This window comes from Carcharhinus amblyrhynchos, chromosome 10, assembly GCF_965287045.1.
Source record: "Carcharhinus amblyrhynchos chromosome 10, sCarAmb.v2.hapA, whole genome shotgun sequence".
NCBI lineage: Eukaryota > Metazoa > Chordata > Chondrichthyes > Carcharhiniformes > Carcharhinidae > Carcharhinus > Carcharhinus amblyrhynchos.
The window spans coordinates 81748979-81766963 of NC_137333.1; the positions used below are offsets into that span (position 1 = coordinate 81748979).

A 17985-nucleotide genomic window follows, 5' to 3' on the forward strand; every position below is an offset into this window, starting at 1 on the left:
CAGCACGATGACCATTACTTCTAAGAGACCAATCAGACATTTATCATGTGCCATTTAACCAATCAAAGATTGATCGTGTGCTATTTAGGCCAATGACAATTAAAGGAAAAAACTGAGTATGCATAGAGGTTGTTGCTGGCAAGAGTTAATAAGCAACAATTTTTGCTGCTAGCTACATAGCAAGATGAAGACAAGATAGACTTTGGTCAACAGAGCAAGAGACAAATGCTGCTGCCAGCCAGAAGTTGAGTACTGGTATTTCAGAGTGAATGGATGGATCTGCCTTGTTAAGTGTCAGAATTTTGTACTTATTACAATTAACTTAATAAATTCTGTGAAATTTGTGATGACATATTTGTACTCAGAGTGGTCTGTAGCTAGCCAGGAACTCATATTCATTTTAAATAACATTCCAAACTCATTCTGATACTCATAATTGCCTCGAGTATTATTGGTGAAATTGTGAATCTTTGATATTACACAATGGTTGGGATTCTTCCAAAAATATTCTAAGTGCCGAATTCGTGTAAAAATGGGAGTAACTCTCACTGATTTTTAAAGTGGGATTTTCAAAATGAATCTCCTACACACAGCACTGCAGAGTGAGATTCATATTGGAAATCAGGTTGCGGGGCCTATTCTCGTTGAAGAGGCTGATAGCAGAGTGCTGAGAGGGCCACTGCACATGTGCCGATCTGTCATAGCGGGACCGGCCTCCTGATCACTGGCCAGCCCAACAATCCCGCATTGTTGGCCATGCAACACCCCACAACCCACCCCCCTCCAATTGCTGGCCTCCAGTGTCTCTCCCGATTTTCCCCCCCCCCCACCCACTAGCTCCGATCTCCACCCCCCATTCCCCAGCAGTCCCAATGCCCCAGAACCCGCACCCCCAGCAGCCCTGAAGCCCTCCCTTCCAGCCCCAACTTCTCCCACCGCCATCCCAATGGCCAGCCCGATCAGTGCTTCCCTCCCTCTGCCATTGATCCCAAGTGCAGAGCGGCAGCACAACCTCCTACCTCTACCGATTGCTCCCCCCCCCAGGCCCTGTCCCCTGTCCAAGAGCCAATGGGCAGTATCAAGATGCCCGGGGGCACCTCCCCGCTTACCCCCAACCTCCAGAAAAGCCTCCATGACATTCGTGGAGAGCTGTTGTAAACTTCTCTGGAGTGAACCGCGCCTGGTGGCAGGGTAGGCAAGCAAGTGGGCCCAGAGATTTCCGTCCCAGACCTGCTAATAGGATTCAAATCAGGATTTAAATATTCTAATCAGCTCCGTGCGGATTCCTGGTGCAGAGCTGACGACGCTGGAAATTGGGACCCGGAGACCGTGGCACCCAGCAGAGACGTCCATTAAATGGCCTCTTTTGATGCCTCCCAGCCCCCTGGGAGAATCGCCCTCATCATTTTTACTTTGTTTGCAGTGTTTACTTCTTTCAAGTTTTGGGGGCGAGTGCATCTTTCCCATATTTTTCAGCAGGGAGAGAGTGCAGAAGGCATCAGCATTTCCCGAGAGCAGATAGCATAAGCTACAACAATCTGCATGGTACTTGTGGTTTGATGTGTTTTGCTCTACTCTGAGATGGAGTACTCCACTGCTCTCCTGATTATCCATCCAAGAAACACCAGTAATTATCTAATAATGACATACACGAATATAGGCTAATGAATAGTGAAATTCAAACCACAAGGACATTAACCCAGATACTGAACTTCCCCTGTACAGGAACCCTGCTCCAATATTCCAGGATTTATTATTCTAACTCTTAGAGATATACAGTATGGAAACAGACCCTTCCATTTGAGTAAAATAATTCTTTCAGTACTCACTTTGCCTCTACATTTGCTTTTATTAATAATTTTCAAAGCATATTCTCTACTAGTTGACCTAATGGAAGGAAAATAAAGCATTAAAATTATAGCACAGAACAGGTAGCAATTAGAAAAGTTATTCTGATATGTTGCAGCATTTCTTAAAATTAATAGAAATGATCATCTGCAGACGATACGAGTATTCAAAAAATATATTTACTTCCATTCAAGAACGAGATGTACGACATACAATAATTTTTGAATTCAAAAGGAATGGGTGAAGTTTTCCTATCTGGGTGCACTGTGCCTGTGAAAAAGAAGCTATCTATAATTTTTGTGATTTGTGCTATTTTTCATGGCTCAGATACATTCTATTCAAAGACCTGTCCAGGTTGTGTCTTACGTACCAACATCAGGGAGGAAATTGCCAAGTAATGCAGATGTCTCAGGCATGAATCAGCACTCCCACCACCAATGCCTTTGACCATTGCCAGAAGGCCCACATACTTCAATTCATCCATGGGGAAGGGGGGAAAACATTACAAAATGTGTTTACGCACCTGACATGTTTGTGGGTCCATAACTCATGCTGACCCTTCAGTTCATGTGGTCAAAGGGTAGGCCCTTGCATCAGCTACCTTCATGATGCCTTACAATCACCCAACTGTTGGATGAAGCAGGGTCTCATTCACGAGGCCAAAGACCTGCCTCACTTTATTATAATAAGTACATTTGGATATGCCTACGGGAGGTGGGAGACTTGATCTAATTGGATTCTTTGACTGCATTGTGCCTGGATGCAGTTTGGAGGAAAATATACCTTAATACTTTAGTCCGAACAGCTAATGTCTGCTATGACATTGTTACATACAAACCTTTCTATACATTCTTTCACAATTGCAAAATTTCCATCTCCGATAGTCCTTCCAACTTTGTAACGTTCAGCTATGGATGCTGGCACTTGGAACGTTTCCTCAACAGGGTCTGTAAGAATTAGTACTAGTTAAACTTATGAACATGTCACAAAAACTAGGTGTTTATGGAAAGATAAATTCCTTTAATATTATTGGTGGAATTTCTGGAAAAATACACAAAACCTTCTCAATGTGGGTTGTAAATTGTTCATGCTAAATGGGTTAATGGGTTTGATGAAATAACCACAAAAGGAATCATATGATCTACTGATCCACTAATGCGGCAATAACTTCTAGGCTGAAAAAGTTTTAAAATTCAAGATGTTCAGTTCTGGGCGAGCAAAAAGCATATACTTTGGTATCGTGCTAAGATGCACAGAAGTCATTCTTCCTGAAAACCATTGTACAAATATATCATTATACACATTTCATTTATTGAACTGCAACTTTATTATTTATCAAAGTTTAAATCTGTACTTTACTTTGTAAATCAGGATAGAAATCTACAAGGTATATTGTAAAAAAAAATTAAGTAGAGAAAACTGATTACAGGAATCATCAGAATTCCTACAATGCATGAGGAGACTATTCAACCCATCAAGTCTGCACCGACAATAATCCAACCGAGGCCCTATCCTCATAACCCCATGTATTTACCCTGCTAGTCCCATGTAGCTATCCATCTGTTTCACTAATGGAAGAAAATCTGTTCTCCTTACACAAGTGATCTATAATTGACTGCAGACCCAGAGCAATGTGGTCGATTCTTAATTGCCCTCTGAAGTGGGGTAGAAAGCCAAACAATTCATGCGCAATTAGGGATGTACAACAAATGCTGGCCTTTCCCAGCGACACCTACTTCCCAGGAAATAATGAAGAAAAGAAAACTGTATTGGTGAAACCTATCAAAAGTACTGCACAGATTTGGTCACCTTAATAAAGGAGGGACATACTTGCACTGGAAGCAGCTGGGAGAAGATTTATGAGGTTTATCCTGGGATGATGTGTTTGGCCTTTGAGGAAAGGTTGAACTTTAGAAAATGAGAGAAAATCTTATTAAAACATATAAAATTATGAGGGGGGCTTGACAGGGTAGAGATCGACAGAATGTTTTCCCTCGTGGGAGTATTTGCATTAGGAGGCACAGTTTAAAAATAAGGGATCTCCTTTTTATTCTCTCAGAGTTGTTAATCTTTAGAATTCTCTTACATAGGGAGCAGTGGAGACTGGGTCATTGAATATGTATGATGCTACATAGAACTACACAGATTTTTGATCTACAAGAGAATCTACGGTTATGGGGCCACTCAGACCATAATTTCATTTATTCTTTTATGGAGTGTGGGTGCTTCTGCCTTGTTCAGTATTTATTGGCCATCCATAATTGCCCTCAAGAAGGTGGTGGTGAGCTGTCTCCTTGAACCATTGAAGTCCATTTGGTATAAGCAAACCTACAATGCTGATAGGGAGGGAGTTCTAGGATTTTGACCCACAATCAGATAGTCATGATCTTATTGAATAGTGGAGCAGGCTTAAAGAGCCACATGGCCTCCTGTTGCTTCTCTCTTTTGCGAATATATGAAATGCACTTATGGGAGGCACGTTGGCAAGGTAAATCTCATGCTGGGGGCAGTGCCTCATACATAACCCCATTTAACCTGGCTGGTTGTGCTTTCCAATCCTCAGAAAAAAACCTGCTGGCTTAACAGAGGGAAGCATTGCTACACCAGGCAGTAATGCCTTTCCGCTTGCCTGCTGGATTCAGTATATGTGCTTCAAAGAGTCCCTGTCTTGAGCCAACCCACTGCTAATCTGATTTTCTCGATGCACCCAATCTCCCTCGTGACTCTTCCGATCCCTCCTGACCTAAACCTTCCCCGGTTCCAGACCTTGATATACCTTATCCATCCACCCCCAACTCTGGGTTTCCCAACCCCAAAGCAATGTCATCAACTTCCACTCCCTCAAGAGTTAAAACCCACTTCCCATCTTCCTCCTATCTCTGATGCAACATCTCCCCTCTAACTAAGCCAAAGAGTTCATAGGTGACAACACAAACAATGTTAATAATAAGTTAGAAATAAGCAGCTTTGCAATGGTGTCACCGCTTGTTAAAAGAATGTTAGATTGCTGGTTTGACCTTTACCTTCACAACCAGGCCCATCGTTCTCATCCATGGAGCTGCAAACTTTGGTTGATGCCAGAGATGTAGAAGATCCACCATGCTGAGAACTCTAGCAGCAAAGAGAAATGTGTTGGCAGTGGGTGAATAGCAAGAAAATCACTTCAGATCTCATCTGTCATGTTCTTATGCATCTGACAACATACATCAATCAGCCACAATATGCTTCTGTCCTAAAGCAAAGGTCAACTTCAGTAATATCGAATAGTACGTGAATGAGTTGGCTGAAATTATCTTTGGGAAATTATTAATCTCCATTCAGAAAACATTTGTTATTTATTACCATGAGCATGTGTAATTAAAGTCCAAAAGCAGAGTCTCATATTTTGAATTAGATTATAACATGAATTAGACCTCTTTTATTTAATGTTTATAAACAAATGGTCAAATGCAGAATTCTAGTCCAATCCCTTCAGTGGTGTTGGAAGTCTGAAAATTTTAGCCATCTCTATAGCACCTTGTGTGACAATTGGATGTTCCAAAGTACTTTACAGCCAATTATGTTCGTGAAGTTAGTCACTGTTATAATTGAGGAAATGTGATTGCCAAGTGGTGCACAGCAAGCTCCCACAAGCAACACTGCGATCAAGATTAGCGGTTCTGTTTCTGTTAAAGTTATTTAAATATTGGTCAGAACACAGGGCAAAATTCCTCCAACTTCCTTCAAATACTACAACGGGATCTTTTGCATCCACTTGAGAGGACAAGCAGGCCTCAGTTTAATTCCTCATCCAAAGGACAGCAAATCTGACACAGCAGCACTCCGTCAGTACGGCAAAGGAACATCAACCTACAGACCTGAATCCATAACCTTGTAACTCGGGGAAACAATCATATCGTAGCTGACTGATGTATGTTCTCTTTCCTGTCCACCCTGTCTAGACTCCTCATATTCTTGTAAACCTCAATTAAGTAACCCCTTAGCCTGTTAAGGAAAACAATCCTAGTCTATCCAATCGCAGTATAGCTGCAATTTCCAAGCCCTAACAACATTTGTATAAATTTCTCTGCACTCTCTCCTGAGCAATTCTGTTCCTCCAGTAATGTGGCGATCAGAACTAAACACAAAATTCTAGTTGTGGCCTAACCACACAATTCTATTATTACACCCTTGTTTTTGTATTTAATACCTTACCCAATAATAGAAGGCATTCCATATGCTTTCTTGACCAGCTTGTCTACCTGTCCTGCCACTTTCAAGGGCCTGTGGACATGTACTCCAAGGTCCCTCAATATCTTCCGATTTACTGAATATTCCCTTGCTTTGTTAGTCCTCGCCAAATGCATTATCTCATATTTTTCTAGATTGAATTCCATTGGCCAGCTCCCTACCCACTTAACCAAACCACTGACATTATTTTGGAATGGACAACTATCCCCTTCACTATCAACTGCACGGTTAACTTTTGTGGTGTGTCCAAATTTCTCAATCATGCCTCTCCTATTTAAATCTAAATTGTTAATATACATCAAGGGCCCCAACACTGAGCTCCTATGGAAAACCACTGGAAAACGTTTTCCATTTACAAAAACATCCAATGACCACTACCCTTTGTTCCCTAGCTGAGCCAATTTTGGATCCAATCTGCCACCTTCCCTGTATCCAATGAGATCTCAGTTTTCTGACTGGTCTGTCATGCGACCTTATCACATGCCTTATTGAAATCCATGTAGACAACATGCACTGTACTACCCTTGTCAATTCTCCTGGCTGCTTCTTCAAAAAATTATATTATGTTAGTAAGACATGAACTTCCCCAACACAAACTAGTCTACACATGCCCACATCCTGAGGTTGTAATCAGTTTCAAAGGGATTAAGCCAGTGAACACTGACTGTTCACCATCAATCCCACCCCTACAAAATCCAGCCCGTCACATAAAATGTGTTTTTAATATATATCCATTTCAGTGTTACACAGCTACACATGTGAAAGAGTACATTCATTTCTAAGACATCCATTTGAAGTCAATTAGCATCAAGTACTAATGTTTTGATAAAACATACTTCACATAGTTCTGATCTGCTTGTCATAAAAGTGCTATTGTCCATCCAAAGCTGTGCTTCAACATGTCATATCCTTGATTGGAGGAGCAACTACATGCATAATGGCCTGGAATTTACTGCAATGGTAATATTGGTGCTGAGTACAATGGTTTTGAGCATTTTAAAATGCCAGATTCTACCCAATTCCTATTCATAGTATTCCTCCCTCCACATTACTGCCCTGGGGAATTCCATGTCCCTTAGGGAAGACATCTTGGGAAGACAGATTAAGACAACAATTAATCATCATTGCTGTCAGGATTGCTGGCGAGCAGACAGAGAGAGCAGTAATGCGCCTATCCTGCATAAATTTAAGGTCAATATAGTGATTTGTTAGTTATCTTTGTTATGGACATCCTGTTGAGTGATTGAATGTTTATTACCAGAATCACTTCGGCACTATTCTGTAATCCATTAGTGTCTTCTGCAATGGTTTATGTCACAGCAGTGATCAAATCAATTCAGTTATTCAAAACTGTTTATTGATCATCAAGGGGGTAGAAGTATTATAACTCTTTCAGCAAGGGTTTTTCCTTGCTGAACATCCAGCAACATTCCCAGAAAATTAGAGCAAGGCCTAAATAGTGGTATAAGACACTCGTAGCAAAATACTGAAACTTCTGCTCCATAATAATGTCATCTACCATAAGCATGGCAGCAGTATGGCACAGATTGTCTGCAAATTCTGGCTCATTGGGTTTCAAACTCTTGACTTGTTATAAACAATTGTGGAATAATGGGGGCAATTCTCCCAGCCCGCTGTGTTGTTCTAACAGCGCTTTGGGTCGGCAGCCATCAGTGGACATCACTTCGTGGGGCTTCACGCAGAGTGCCTGGGCCTCTGCATGTCTCCTTGGCAAGGATTTGCTGGAAAATTAGCGCGGAGCTGATTACAATATGAAAATGAGCATTTCCATTTCATTAGCCCCACTAGCATCAACCTCCCACCCCAACCCCCGACCAGGAGTGATTCACAACTGGTTCCCACTAATGGGGAATCAGACATCCTGCTGGAGTGACGAGAAGCTGTTGAGATCCTCCCAGGAGGTCTGGGTAAGGGGAGGGTGTCCCCTGGGCACTGCCAAACTGGCCTGCAGCACTGCCCAAGGGCACCTTGACTGGCCACCAGGCATCGGGCAGTGTCAAATGGGTGGGACCAGAGGGGGGAAATTGGGATGGAAATTGGTTGGGGTGGGTATGGGAATGGGGGTGGGAGGCATTCAGCCACTATCAAAAAAATCGCGGGCAGAGGGAGGGAAGAGGAGATCAGGCCTGGCCATCTGGGGGAGGTCAGGGGGAGGCGGGGGGCAGTGGGTAAAATTTTACCCAGGCATGGAAGTGGGCAGGGGGAGGGGGTTGATGCTGGGTGACTAGGGCTGGCCAGCTGAGGGGTCAGGGACATCAGGCTTGCCAGAGAGGTCCTGGAGGCCAGCAGGCAGGGGTTGCGGGGATTGCAATGTCAGCAGTGGCGGGGGAGTTGCGAAGCTGGCTAGCAATCGGGAGGCCTGCAATGTGCGGCTAGTGTGTATGCACTAATCTCCACTATGATAGATCAGTGCATGCGCAGTGGCTCACTCAACAATATGCTGCCGGCCTCTTCAGCTGGAGCAGGCCCCGCCCATTGGTTTTCAAAGTGAATCACGCTAAGGCACTCTGTGATGCAGAGTGTTGGAGATTCATTGTGGAAATCACGCTAAAAATATCGGCGGGAGTTACTCTCGTTTTCATGCAAAGTGGAGACTTAGAATATCTTTGGGAGAATCCTGGCTAATGTCTCTGAATAGTAAGTTAGCCAATTTAAAAAAAAATGCATAAAGTAATGATTAATTACAGATTCAGGTGGATGAAGAAGCATGAAGAGGTTCAATGACATTCAGGAAAGAACAGTTTGATTGTTTGCAAACCTATAAAGCAGGACAAACCCAATCTAGCCAGATTTGGCCCCACCATTGTCCTCTCCATCAACAACTTAATTATGGACAGTGTCATTGAGTGTGCAATCAAGTGCCACATACTCAGCAACAACCTGCTCAGTGATGCTTAGTTTGGGTTCTGCCAGAGGCACTTGGCTCCTGACTTCATTACAGCCTTAGTTCAAACAAGAGCAAAGAGCTGAACACCACAGATAAAGGTTCATTGACATCAAGGAAGCATTTGATCTAATGTGGCATCAAGGAGCCCTAGCAATGGAAATCAGACAGAAAAGTCTCCACTGATTGGAGTCATACTATAATGAAACTTCAGACAAGATTCTCTGGCTCCCCTGCAACATGTGCCTTGGCACCTGGAGGAAACCTGCTGTTGGCCAGCAGCGGAATGTTCTGGTCCCTCCGCTATCAATGGAATTAACCGCTGAATCCACCCCAAAATCCTGGGAAACCCACGGAAGGGATAGATCATGGGCAGGACAGAAGATCCTGCCAGTGTGAACAGCTGGAAGATCTTGTCCCATGTTAGTAAAGCAAACAGGAGTTTATTGATAAAACAGAAACAGGAGCTGCGGTGCTAGCAACTAATCCAAAGTATCCCTGCACTAGGAAAACTCCTCCCTCTGGGGAGATTTCCCCAATCTGGGCCCTGATTTATCACCCATACCACTTGACCCTTTCTTGATTGTGCTGCCTTTAAAGAGACAATGACCATACATACCCAGCACAAAATAAGATTGGGTGTGGCTGTTGGAAACCAAACATCTGAAAACTAGGCCATCGCTGGAGTTCCTCAGCGCAATGTTTCAGTTCTACGTATCTTCAATTGTTTCATTAATGACCTCTCCTTCATCTTAAGGTCAAAAGTGAGACTGTTTGCTAATGATTGCATAGCATTCAGTTCTATTTGCAACTCCTTGAATAATGAAACAGTCTGGCTTGCATGCAGCACAACTTGGACGATATTCGGGCTGTTAAGTGGCAGGTAACATTTGCACCACACAAGTGCTACATGCAATGGGCATTGCCAAAGCTCCCACCATCAACTTTGAGCTCTGACGAAGGGTCATCCAGACTCAAAACATTGGCTCTATTCTCTCGCCACAGATGCTGTCAGACCTGCTGGGTTTCTTCAGCATTTTATGTTTTTGCCCTCCCCATCAGTATCCTGGGGGTTTTCACTGATTATAAATGTAATTGGCCCAGCAGGTCAGCAGCAGGATATTCTGTAGGCAATTGAATTACCCCCTGACTGGAAGCCTTTCCGCTATCTACGTGGCACATGTCAGAAAGGCATGGAATCTATAGCTGGGTGCCACAAAAGAGCATTAATAGTACAGCTAGTAGAACGTAAGATAAAACACAATGCCCAAATTGTGTATGTATTGTTGTACACGTAATGTCAGCTCAGCGGTAAATGTTATATTGTCAGAATATTGCATTAAAAAAGTGGTGAAAGTGGAGTCCACTGTACTAAAATAGACAACACAAAACTGAACAATTGCAGATGCTTGAATCAAATTGTGCTCCTTATTTCATAATTGGACCGGAAGGAGACCGTGCCAGACATTATATTTGCAGTATTGTTTTCAAATCAAATTTTATGTGGAGAATTTACGTGCCTACTGGGGATCACCAATCACTGAGCAGCCAGTTACAATGCAAAGAAAATGCATAAACTGTCTCCTAATGGTTATTAATTGAAAAATGCACCATCGCGTTTATGGATTTTTTTTAGTATTTTAAACTTGAGTGGGTAATTTGGAACCAGAAGACCTCCGCACATAAATAATTTCCTCTCTCTCACCATGAGGGATGTGAAATCAAAATGACTGAAGATTTTCACTGCAGTAAGAAAATAGAAATAATAATGTTCTATTTCATTGTATAGAATTACCTTGGGCCAGATTTGCTGTCAAAATACCTGTGAGGCCAATGGTGTTTGCTTTTTTTTTATGAATAAATGGTCCAGTGAATTCAGGCAAAGAGCAGATGTGCATTTAAATTTCAATTACAAAGTTGCCATCAGAGCTGTGCCATTCATGGAATCCTACAAAACCCTACAGTGCAGAAGGAGGTCATTTGGCCCATCGAGTCTACACTGTCCACAATACCACACAGTCCCATAACTACATGCATTCACGCTAACTAGCCTCCCTGACACTAAGGGGCAATTTAGCGTGGCCAATCCATCCAACCCACACATTTTTGGTCTATGGGAGAAAACTGGAGCACCCGGAGGAAACCTACGCAGACACAGGGAGAATGCAGGGAAATTCCACCAATAGCTTAATGAAAACAGCATTTCGCTGCCTGCCTCACCAGGAAGTTGCTGTGTTTGTGTAGTAGATAAGCTATGTCTTATTGTTTCATGTGTAATGTCTTGATAATAAAATGATAAACGTTAATTACTGCCAATCAACTTCCCAATCAGAGGACCAGCAGCTCTTCACCTTTGGCAGCATCACTGAAGACAGATGGCTGCTTACTGTTTCTACCTGAACAAAGAACAAAGAAAATTACAGCTCAGGAATAGGCCCTTCGGCCCTCCAAGCCTGCACTGACAATGCTGCCTGTCTGAACTAAAACCCCCTACCCTTCTGGGGACCATATCCCTCTATCCCCATCCTATTCTTGTATTTGTCCAGGCGCCCCTTAAAAGTCACTATTGCATCTGTTTCCGCTACCTCCCCCAGCAGCCAGTTCCAGGTACCCACCACCCTCTGTGAGGAAAACTTGCCTCGTACATCTCCTTTAAACCTTGCCCCTCACAACTTAAACCTGTGCCTGGATACAATAGTGACTTTCAAGGTGGGTCTTGATAAGTACATGTTTAGGATGGGAATAAAGGGATACGGTCTCCGGAAGGTTTTAAGTTGGGCAGCATGGTTGGTGCAGGCTTGGAGGGCCGAAGGGCCTGTTCCTGTGCTATAATTTTTTTTCTTTGTTCTTTGAAAATTAAAAGCTATCAATTAATCAGAAAATCTTCTTTTGTTATTTTCCATTCATTCTTAGGGAATGGACACTGCTGGAAAGATAGCTATTTCCCATTCCTGTTTGGCTTAAGGAGATGGTGGTGGCCTTTATCTTGAACTGCTGCAACGCTATATGCTTTGTGGCAGTTTGGGATAACTGAGTGCCTTATTGGGCCACTAAATATGACACTTAACAAATTGTTGTAGGACTGGAATCACATGGAAGACAGATTGGGCAGATTTCTTGGTGTTTACAACAAAACTCTACTTCCAGATTATATGGTCATTGTCTCATTGTAAAGGGACATGAATAATAGATTGAACTTCAAATTTCCAGCTTTAATCGATTTTCAGTAACAATCTGGGAACAAAAAAAATCTGAAAATGGTGAAGCATCACAATAGTTAAATGTTATACCCTTACGTAACAAACACCTGACATTTTGCTCCATTGTCTCTCTACATCTCCCACTGAATCTGAATCATCCCCAGGGAGGGGGAGGTACAGACACTGGAATGAAATACAGTCCAGGATTGCGTACAGCCTTTTAAATGATTTCTTTCGAAGCTGGAATAAAATATTCCATTCAATTAACCCTTAACTTTTTTTAAAAAAATGAAAACTCATTAACCATTATGTGGGGTAGCAGTTCACTAAAATGAAATGTACATCAGGGGAGAAAACTGGTTATGAAGCCTATTGATTAGCTAAGGGTGCCAGGCAACTGGATATCTCTGCCTTCAGACTCAACATCAATATGCTGTTATACTGGATCAGGCTACAAGTGATCCCAATTCTTTTAAGTGGGTACAATTCCTATCTCTTCTAATCCAAATGGCAAGTGCTTTACATACACACCTACTCCTTTTGTTCAAATTAGCGGGGAGAGGAATAATGACCCTCAAATGACTAAGTTGTCTAAACCTCTTTTCCAACCATCATCTAAACATTCATTTGGCCCAATATCAGATCCTGAACAACTGGCAGACTTGGGCTTTTTGTAGCATCAGGTCCATTTTTTCCTTAACTGGTTACAATAGCTACAAATGTAGCACGATTGTAATACAATAAACATTTGTACCTATTGCATTTAGAAAATGTATAAATGTTTGATCAAAAAATGTTGTCCATATCAGAACAATTACAATAAAATCTCACACAGGCTGGGCTTGCAGAATATTCTTTTGCACATTCATTCATGTTTAGCTCCATGAAGACAAAAAAAAATGGATTGAGGACAGCGCAGTTGAATGTGTTGCCAGGCAACGATATCAGAGCAATGACAAAAGGCAGATGTATAGAAAAAAATTTTAGGTATTAAATCAAATTAAGCTTATACCAAATATTTGTGTTTCTTTGAGTCCTCTGATTAAAATGCCAAAAGCATTTATATCTGCAAAAGGTGCAATAAAATCAGTAAGAATAGTAATTAAAACCATTACGCTGATCTGCAGGTCTCTGAGGGATACTATGCCTCTCCTTTTAGCATAAACAATTTGCATTATTATACATACAGCTGAGGGACTTAGATTTTTTTTATGATGCACAACTACAAAGCTGTTTTTTCCTGTTACTGAATGGTCTTGCTTTTCACTTGACACAAATGTCACTGTGCTTTTAATACTGAAGTGCATGAAAAGCTTCTTTTTTCTCCCTTAAAGCAGTTCACTCGCAGTTAATGAGTCCCTCTGAAATCTGTCATATTTCTTCGGTATTGTTGCTTCGTTTTTTTTGATGATTAATTGCTTTGACCGGTCAAGCCTCGCTGTAAGTAATTCGAACATCTCACCTTCTGTTTGCGTAGACTGCCTGGGCTGGTTGGCGATGGGCTTGGTGTCTTGGTGGACCGTGGAGTGGAAAGCTGGCTACCAGCGGTTCCATTCACTAAAAGAAGAAATATCCGTCAGGTCACAATTACTGAACAATTTGTGCATTCAACAAGCTTAGTGGATTGATTGTCAGTACAAGGGTCAGTGACAATGGAGAAGCATGGACATCCCTCAGAATCTGGGGTACTCAAAATGTATTTACTCAAATTGTACTGCATTCTGCGAGTCCTTTCAATCGAAGTTCAGTGCCTTGTTGAACTTATTGAGTATTTTTACGTTGCCACTTTATTCCATGTTTTACTTGTCATATTTAGAATCCACATGTAATTTTTTTTTAATTCAGAGAATGCAAGTGATTTGCTATTACAGAAGCCACAAGAAGGTAGATGTCTATGGGTGCAAGCATCCTTTCTGACCTTTCAGATAGCTTTGTGAACGAAGCCCAGCCCATCATGCAAACCAGCCTCCCATCCATCAACTCTGTCTACACTTGCCTCTGAAAAGCAGCCAGCATAATCAAGGACTCCATGCACCCTGGACATTCTCTCTTCCACCTTTTTCCGTCGGGAAAAAGGCACAAAAGTCTGAAGACACCTGCCAACCGACTCAAGAACAGCTTCTTCTCTGCTGCCATCAGACTTTTGAATTGATTTACTTGTATTAAGTTGATCTTTCTCTACATCCTAGCTATGATTGTAACACTATATTCTGCACCCTCTCCTTTCCTTCTCTGTGTACGATATGCTTTGTCTGTGGAGCGCACAAGAAACAATACTTTTTGCTGTATATTAATAAATGTGACAATGGTAAATCAAATCAAATCAAATTCCACTTCAATGTTCACTGGTTCACTTGAGTGCAGAAGTTCAAATACCTTCTACCTCTGCTGAGCATTGCACGTGACTGCTCCAAGCACCCGCACTGCCACCATCTGTGATCTTCATTTTAAAAAATTAGAACAAAATTTGCAAATAATCAGTGTGGGATAATTCTCGATGTAATGCATTAATTGCCTTTGGATTTTTATTTCATCAAGAACATTCCATATAATTAAACACATCGTTCCACAGAAATTCACCACTTCAATTTTTCCTTTGCTGCAAGATGCCTTCTTGGCCTCAACTACCTTACATCGGGCAAATAATCAAGATAAACTTGGCCAATGAATAACTGTTACTGTAGAACTGATGTCTGAAAAAAAGATTGACTGATTACATAATGGTCAGGATAGCCCCCCTCTCCGTGGTGTGTTTCGCAGCACGATCATACGGTCCTGCTGTTGTCGATAGGGTTTCCCATTGAACACACACCTCATGGCCGGGAACCCAGGATGGGGTGTGCCATCAGCAGGACTGAAAGATCCTGCTGGTGTAAACGGCAGCACGATTGCAGCAAATGCCTAGAGTCAACTACTGAGGGAGGCAATGCTTTTTTTTTCTTTTATTCTTTCATGGGGTGGGAGTGCCACTGGCAAGGCCAGTGATTGTTGACCATCCCTAATTGTCCTTGAACTTAGTGCCCTACTGGGCCATTTCAGAGGGCAGTTAAGAATCAATCACATTGCTGTGGGTCTGAAGTCACATGTAGTCCAGACCAGGTAAGGATGGCAGATTTCCTTTTATGAACCAGAAGGGTAATGTTGTCATGATCATCATCTTTTTATTCCAGATTTATTAATTGAGTTTAAGTTCCACCAGCTGCCATGGTGAGATTTGAACCCATGTCTTCCAAAGCACTAGTCTGGGCCCCTGGATTCCTGGTCTACAATTATCATTACGCCATCTTCCCATGCAGCAAGATAATTGAGAGACAGCTAGATAGTATCAGGATATAACTTGACAGTTATTATCATTGGCTATGCCTTGATTTGAGGATGATGTCTACTCAAGGTCATGAGTTTCTGCCATGGGTCCTCATGTGAGTGAACAAGTTGATTCTCAAACTGCATATTTTTGGGCGACATGGGGCAAGATGTCCCATGAGGTGGTGAGACTCAGAAGGCATTATTTGCTTCCATTTCTGCCTTATCATTAAGGCAATTGGACTCAAATCATGATGCAGCTTGCTGGACAAGTTGCCATCATTTTGAATGATTGGCAGTGAGCTCCAACCAGTCAGTAATGTCAACGCTGCCATACTTCAAGGAGAACTTCAAAGTGGATTTGTTCATTTGCTTTGTCCTTTCTGGTATGGTGGCCATTTGTGAGTGGAGAAAACAGGACCTGATGGGAAAGATGGTCATCTGGACAGTGTTCAGTCCATTATAGCTGATTTTGCAGAATTTTGGTACAAATGGCTTCATGACAAACATTAGCATTTGCCTAATATTCCTTACATTGATTCTGGAGAATGAGGCTAGGCTTTGCTGATGGAAATTCTCTCGTACTCTTATGTGTCACTGATACAATGCACAGGTCTCACTACAATACAGTGATGACAACTGGGATTTTTGTTGACTTTAAGTTCTTTGTTGTCAAGCACTTGCTGCCATATTTCATAGAAGGCCAAGCTGGCACAACTGATCAAAAGTGGCCTTTTGAGAGAGGTGATTGTCAAGATATGGGAAGGGCTCAGCATATTCCAGAATCTCACCTTCAAGATATATTGGAGGTAGAATAGTTAGCTGACCAGCAGTTTTGGCAACATTAAAGAAAGGTCACATCTTTTGAATGCAGAAGTGATGAGATCAAGATGCAACAACACTGCAGTCATCTGAAAACTGGAGATCATGCATGGCCACGGTAGTCAGTTTAATTCTGGCATGGAGGCAACTGAGGCTGAAGAGTTTTCCATCTAGGCACCAAAGGGCAGTTGATCTTTAGTGAGGTGAATAGCCACTGTCAGGTAGATTGTGAATAGTATGGGGCTATCACACAGCCCTACTTGACATGGGTCTGGATTATGAAGAAACTGTTTCATGTATCCCAAACAAATCAGTTTCAGTCATATCATGATTAAGCAGTTGCAGGATTGAGATAAAGTTTCTTGGATACCAAATCTGTAGAGCAAAATCTACACAACCTCACAATTTACTGAGACAAATGCTTTGGTGAGATAATTGGATGCAATAATCTCACCGGAGTTCCTGGTGTTATTTTATATTTTTTCTTGGATTTGTCTGGTAACATGGTGTGGAACTTCTTCACTCCAAAGAGTTGTGAATCTGTGGAATCCCCTGCCTAGTGAACAGTTGAGGCCATCTCACTGCATGTTTTTAAGGCAAGGATAGACACATTTTTGAACAGTAAAGAAACAGTAAATAAACCTGTTGGACTTTAACCTGGTGTTGTGAGAGTTCTTACGGAACAAAGGTCATGTCAGAGGTTTCTCTGGAAGGTCTAAAACTACATTGTGTCTCTGGGAGGATTGATTTGGCACAGCAAAGTGTGCAGAGGACATTGAAAGACTGCAAAGGGATCGTCTAAGTAAGTGGGTCTAGCAGATGGAGTACAATGTTGGTAAATGTGAGGTCATCCATTTTGGTAGGAATAACAGCAAAATGGACTATTATTTAAGTGGAAAAAAATTGTAGCATGCTGCTGTGTAGAGGGACCTGGGTGTTCTTCTGCATGAATCACAAAAAGTTAGTTTGCAGGTGCAGCAGTAATTAAGAAGGCAAATGGAATTTTATCCTTCATTGGTAGAGAGATGGAGTTTAAAAACAGCGAGGTTATGTTGCAGCTGTATAAGGTGTTGGTGAGGCCATACCTGGAGCACTGTGTACAATTTTGGTCTCTTGAGAAAGGATATGCTGGCATTGGAAGGGGTGCAGAGGAGATTCACAAGGTTGATTTTAGAGTTAAGAGGGTTGGCTTATAAGGAGAGACTGAGCAGACTGGGGCTATACTCAATGGAATTCAGAAGAATGAGGGGAGATTTTACAGAAACATATAAGATTATGAAAGGAATAGATAAGATAGAAGCAGGGAGGTTGGTTCCACTGGCAGGTGAAACTAGAACTAGGGCTTTAAAATAAGGGGAAGCAGATTTAGGACTGAGTTGAGGAAGAACTTCTTCACACAAAGGGTTGTGAATCTGTGGAATTCCCTGCCCAGTGAAGCAGTTGAGGCTACCTCATTGAATGTTATTAAGGCAAAGATTTTTGAACAGTAAAGAAATTAAGTGTTATGGTGATTGGGCGAGTAAGTGGAACTGAGTCCTTGAGAACATCTGCCAGGATCTTACTGAATGGCGGAGCAGGCTCAAGGGGCCAGATGACTTACTCCTGCTCCTAACTCTTATGTTCTACAGGAAGTAGGCGATTCAGGAGAATGTGAGTTCCTACTGTAGACAAAAGAAA

General features: G+C 42.1%; 1 protein-coding gene across 3 annotated transcripts in view; it reads right to left on the reverse strand.

Moving 5' to 3' along the window:
- Positions 1-17985, reverse strand: part of dclk1a (doublecortin-like kinase 1a) — a 314126-nt gene that overhangs the window by 68220 nt on the left and 227921 nt on the right. For all 3 annotated transcript variants that reach the window (XM_080197467.1, XM_080197469.1, XM_080197468.1), the window contains 4 exons: positions 13646-13740; positions 4872-4959; positions 2687-2795; positions 1830-1887 (listed from right to left, as the gene is read on the reverse strand). In XM_080197467.1, the coding sequence (XP_080053593.1) occupies positions 1830-1887; positions 2687-2795; positions 4872-4959; positions 13646-13740 (350 nt within the window). The remainder of the gene's footprint in view (positions 1-1829; positions 1888-2686; positions 2796-4871; positions 4960-13645; positions 13741-17985) is intronic.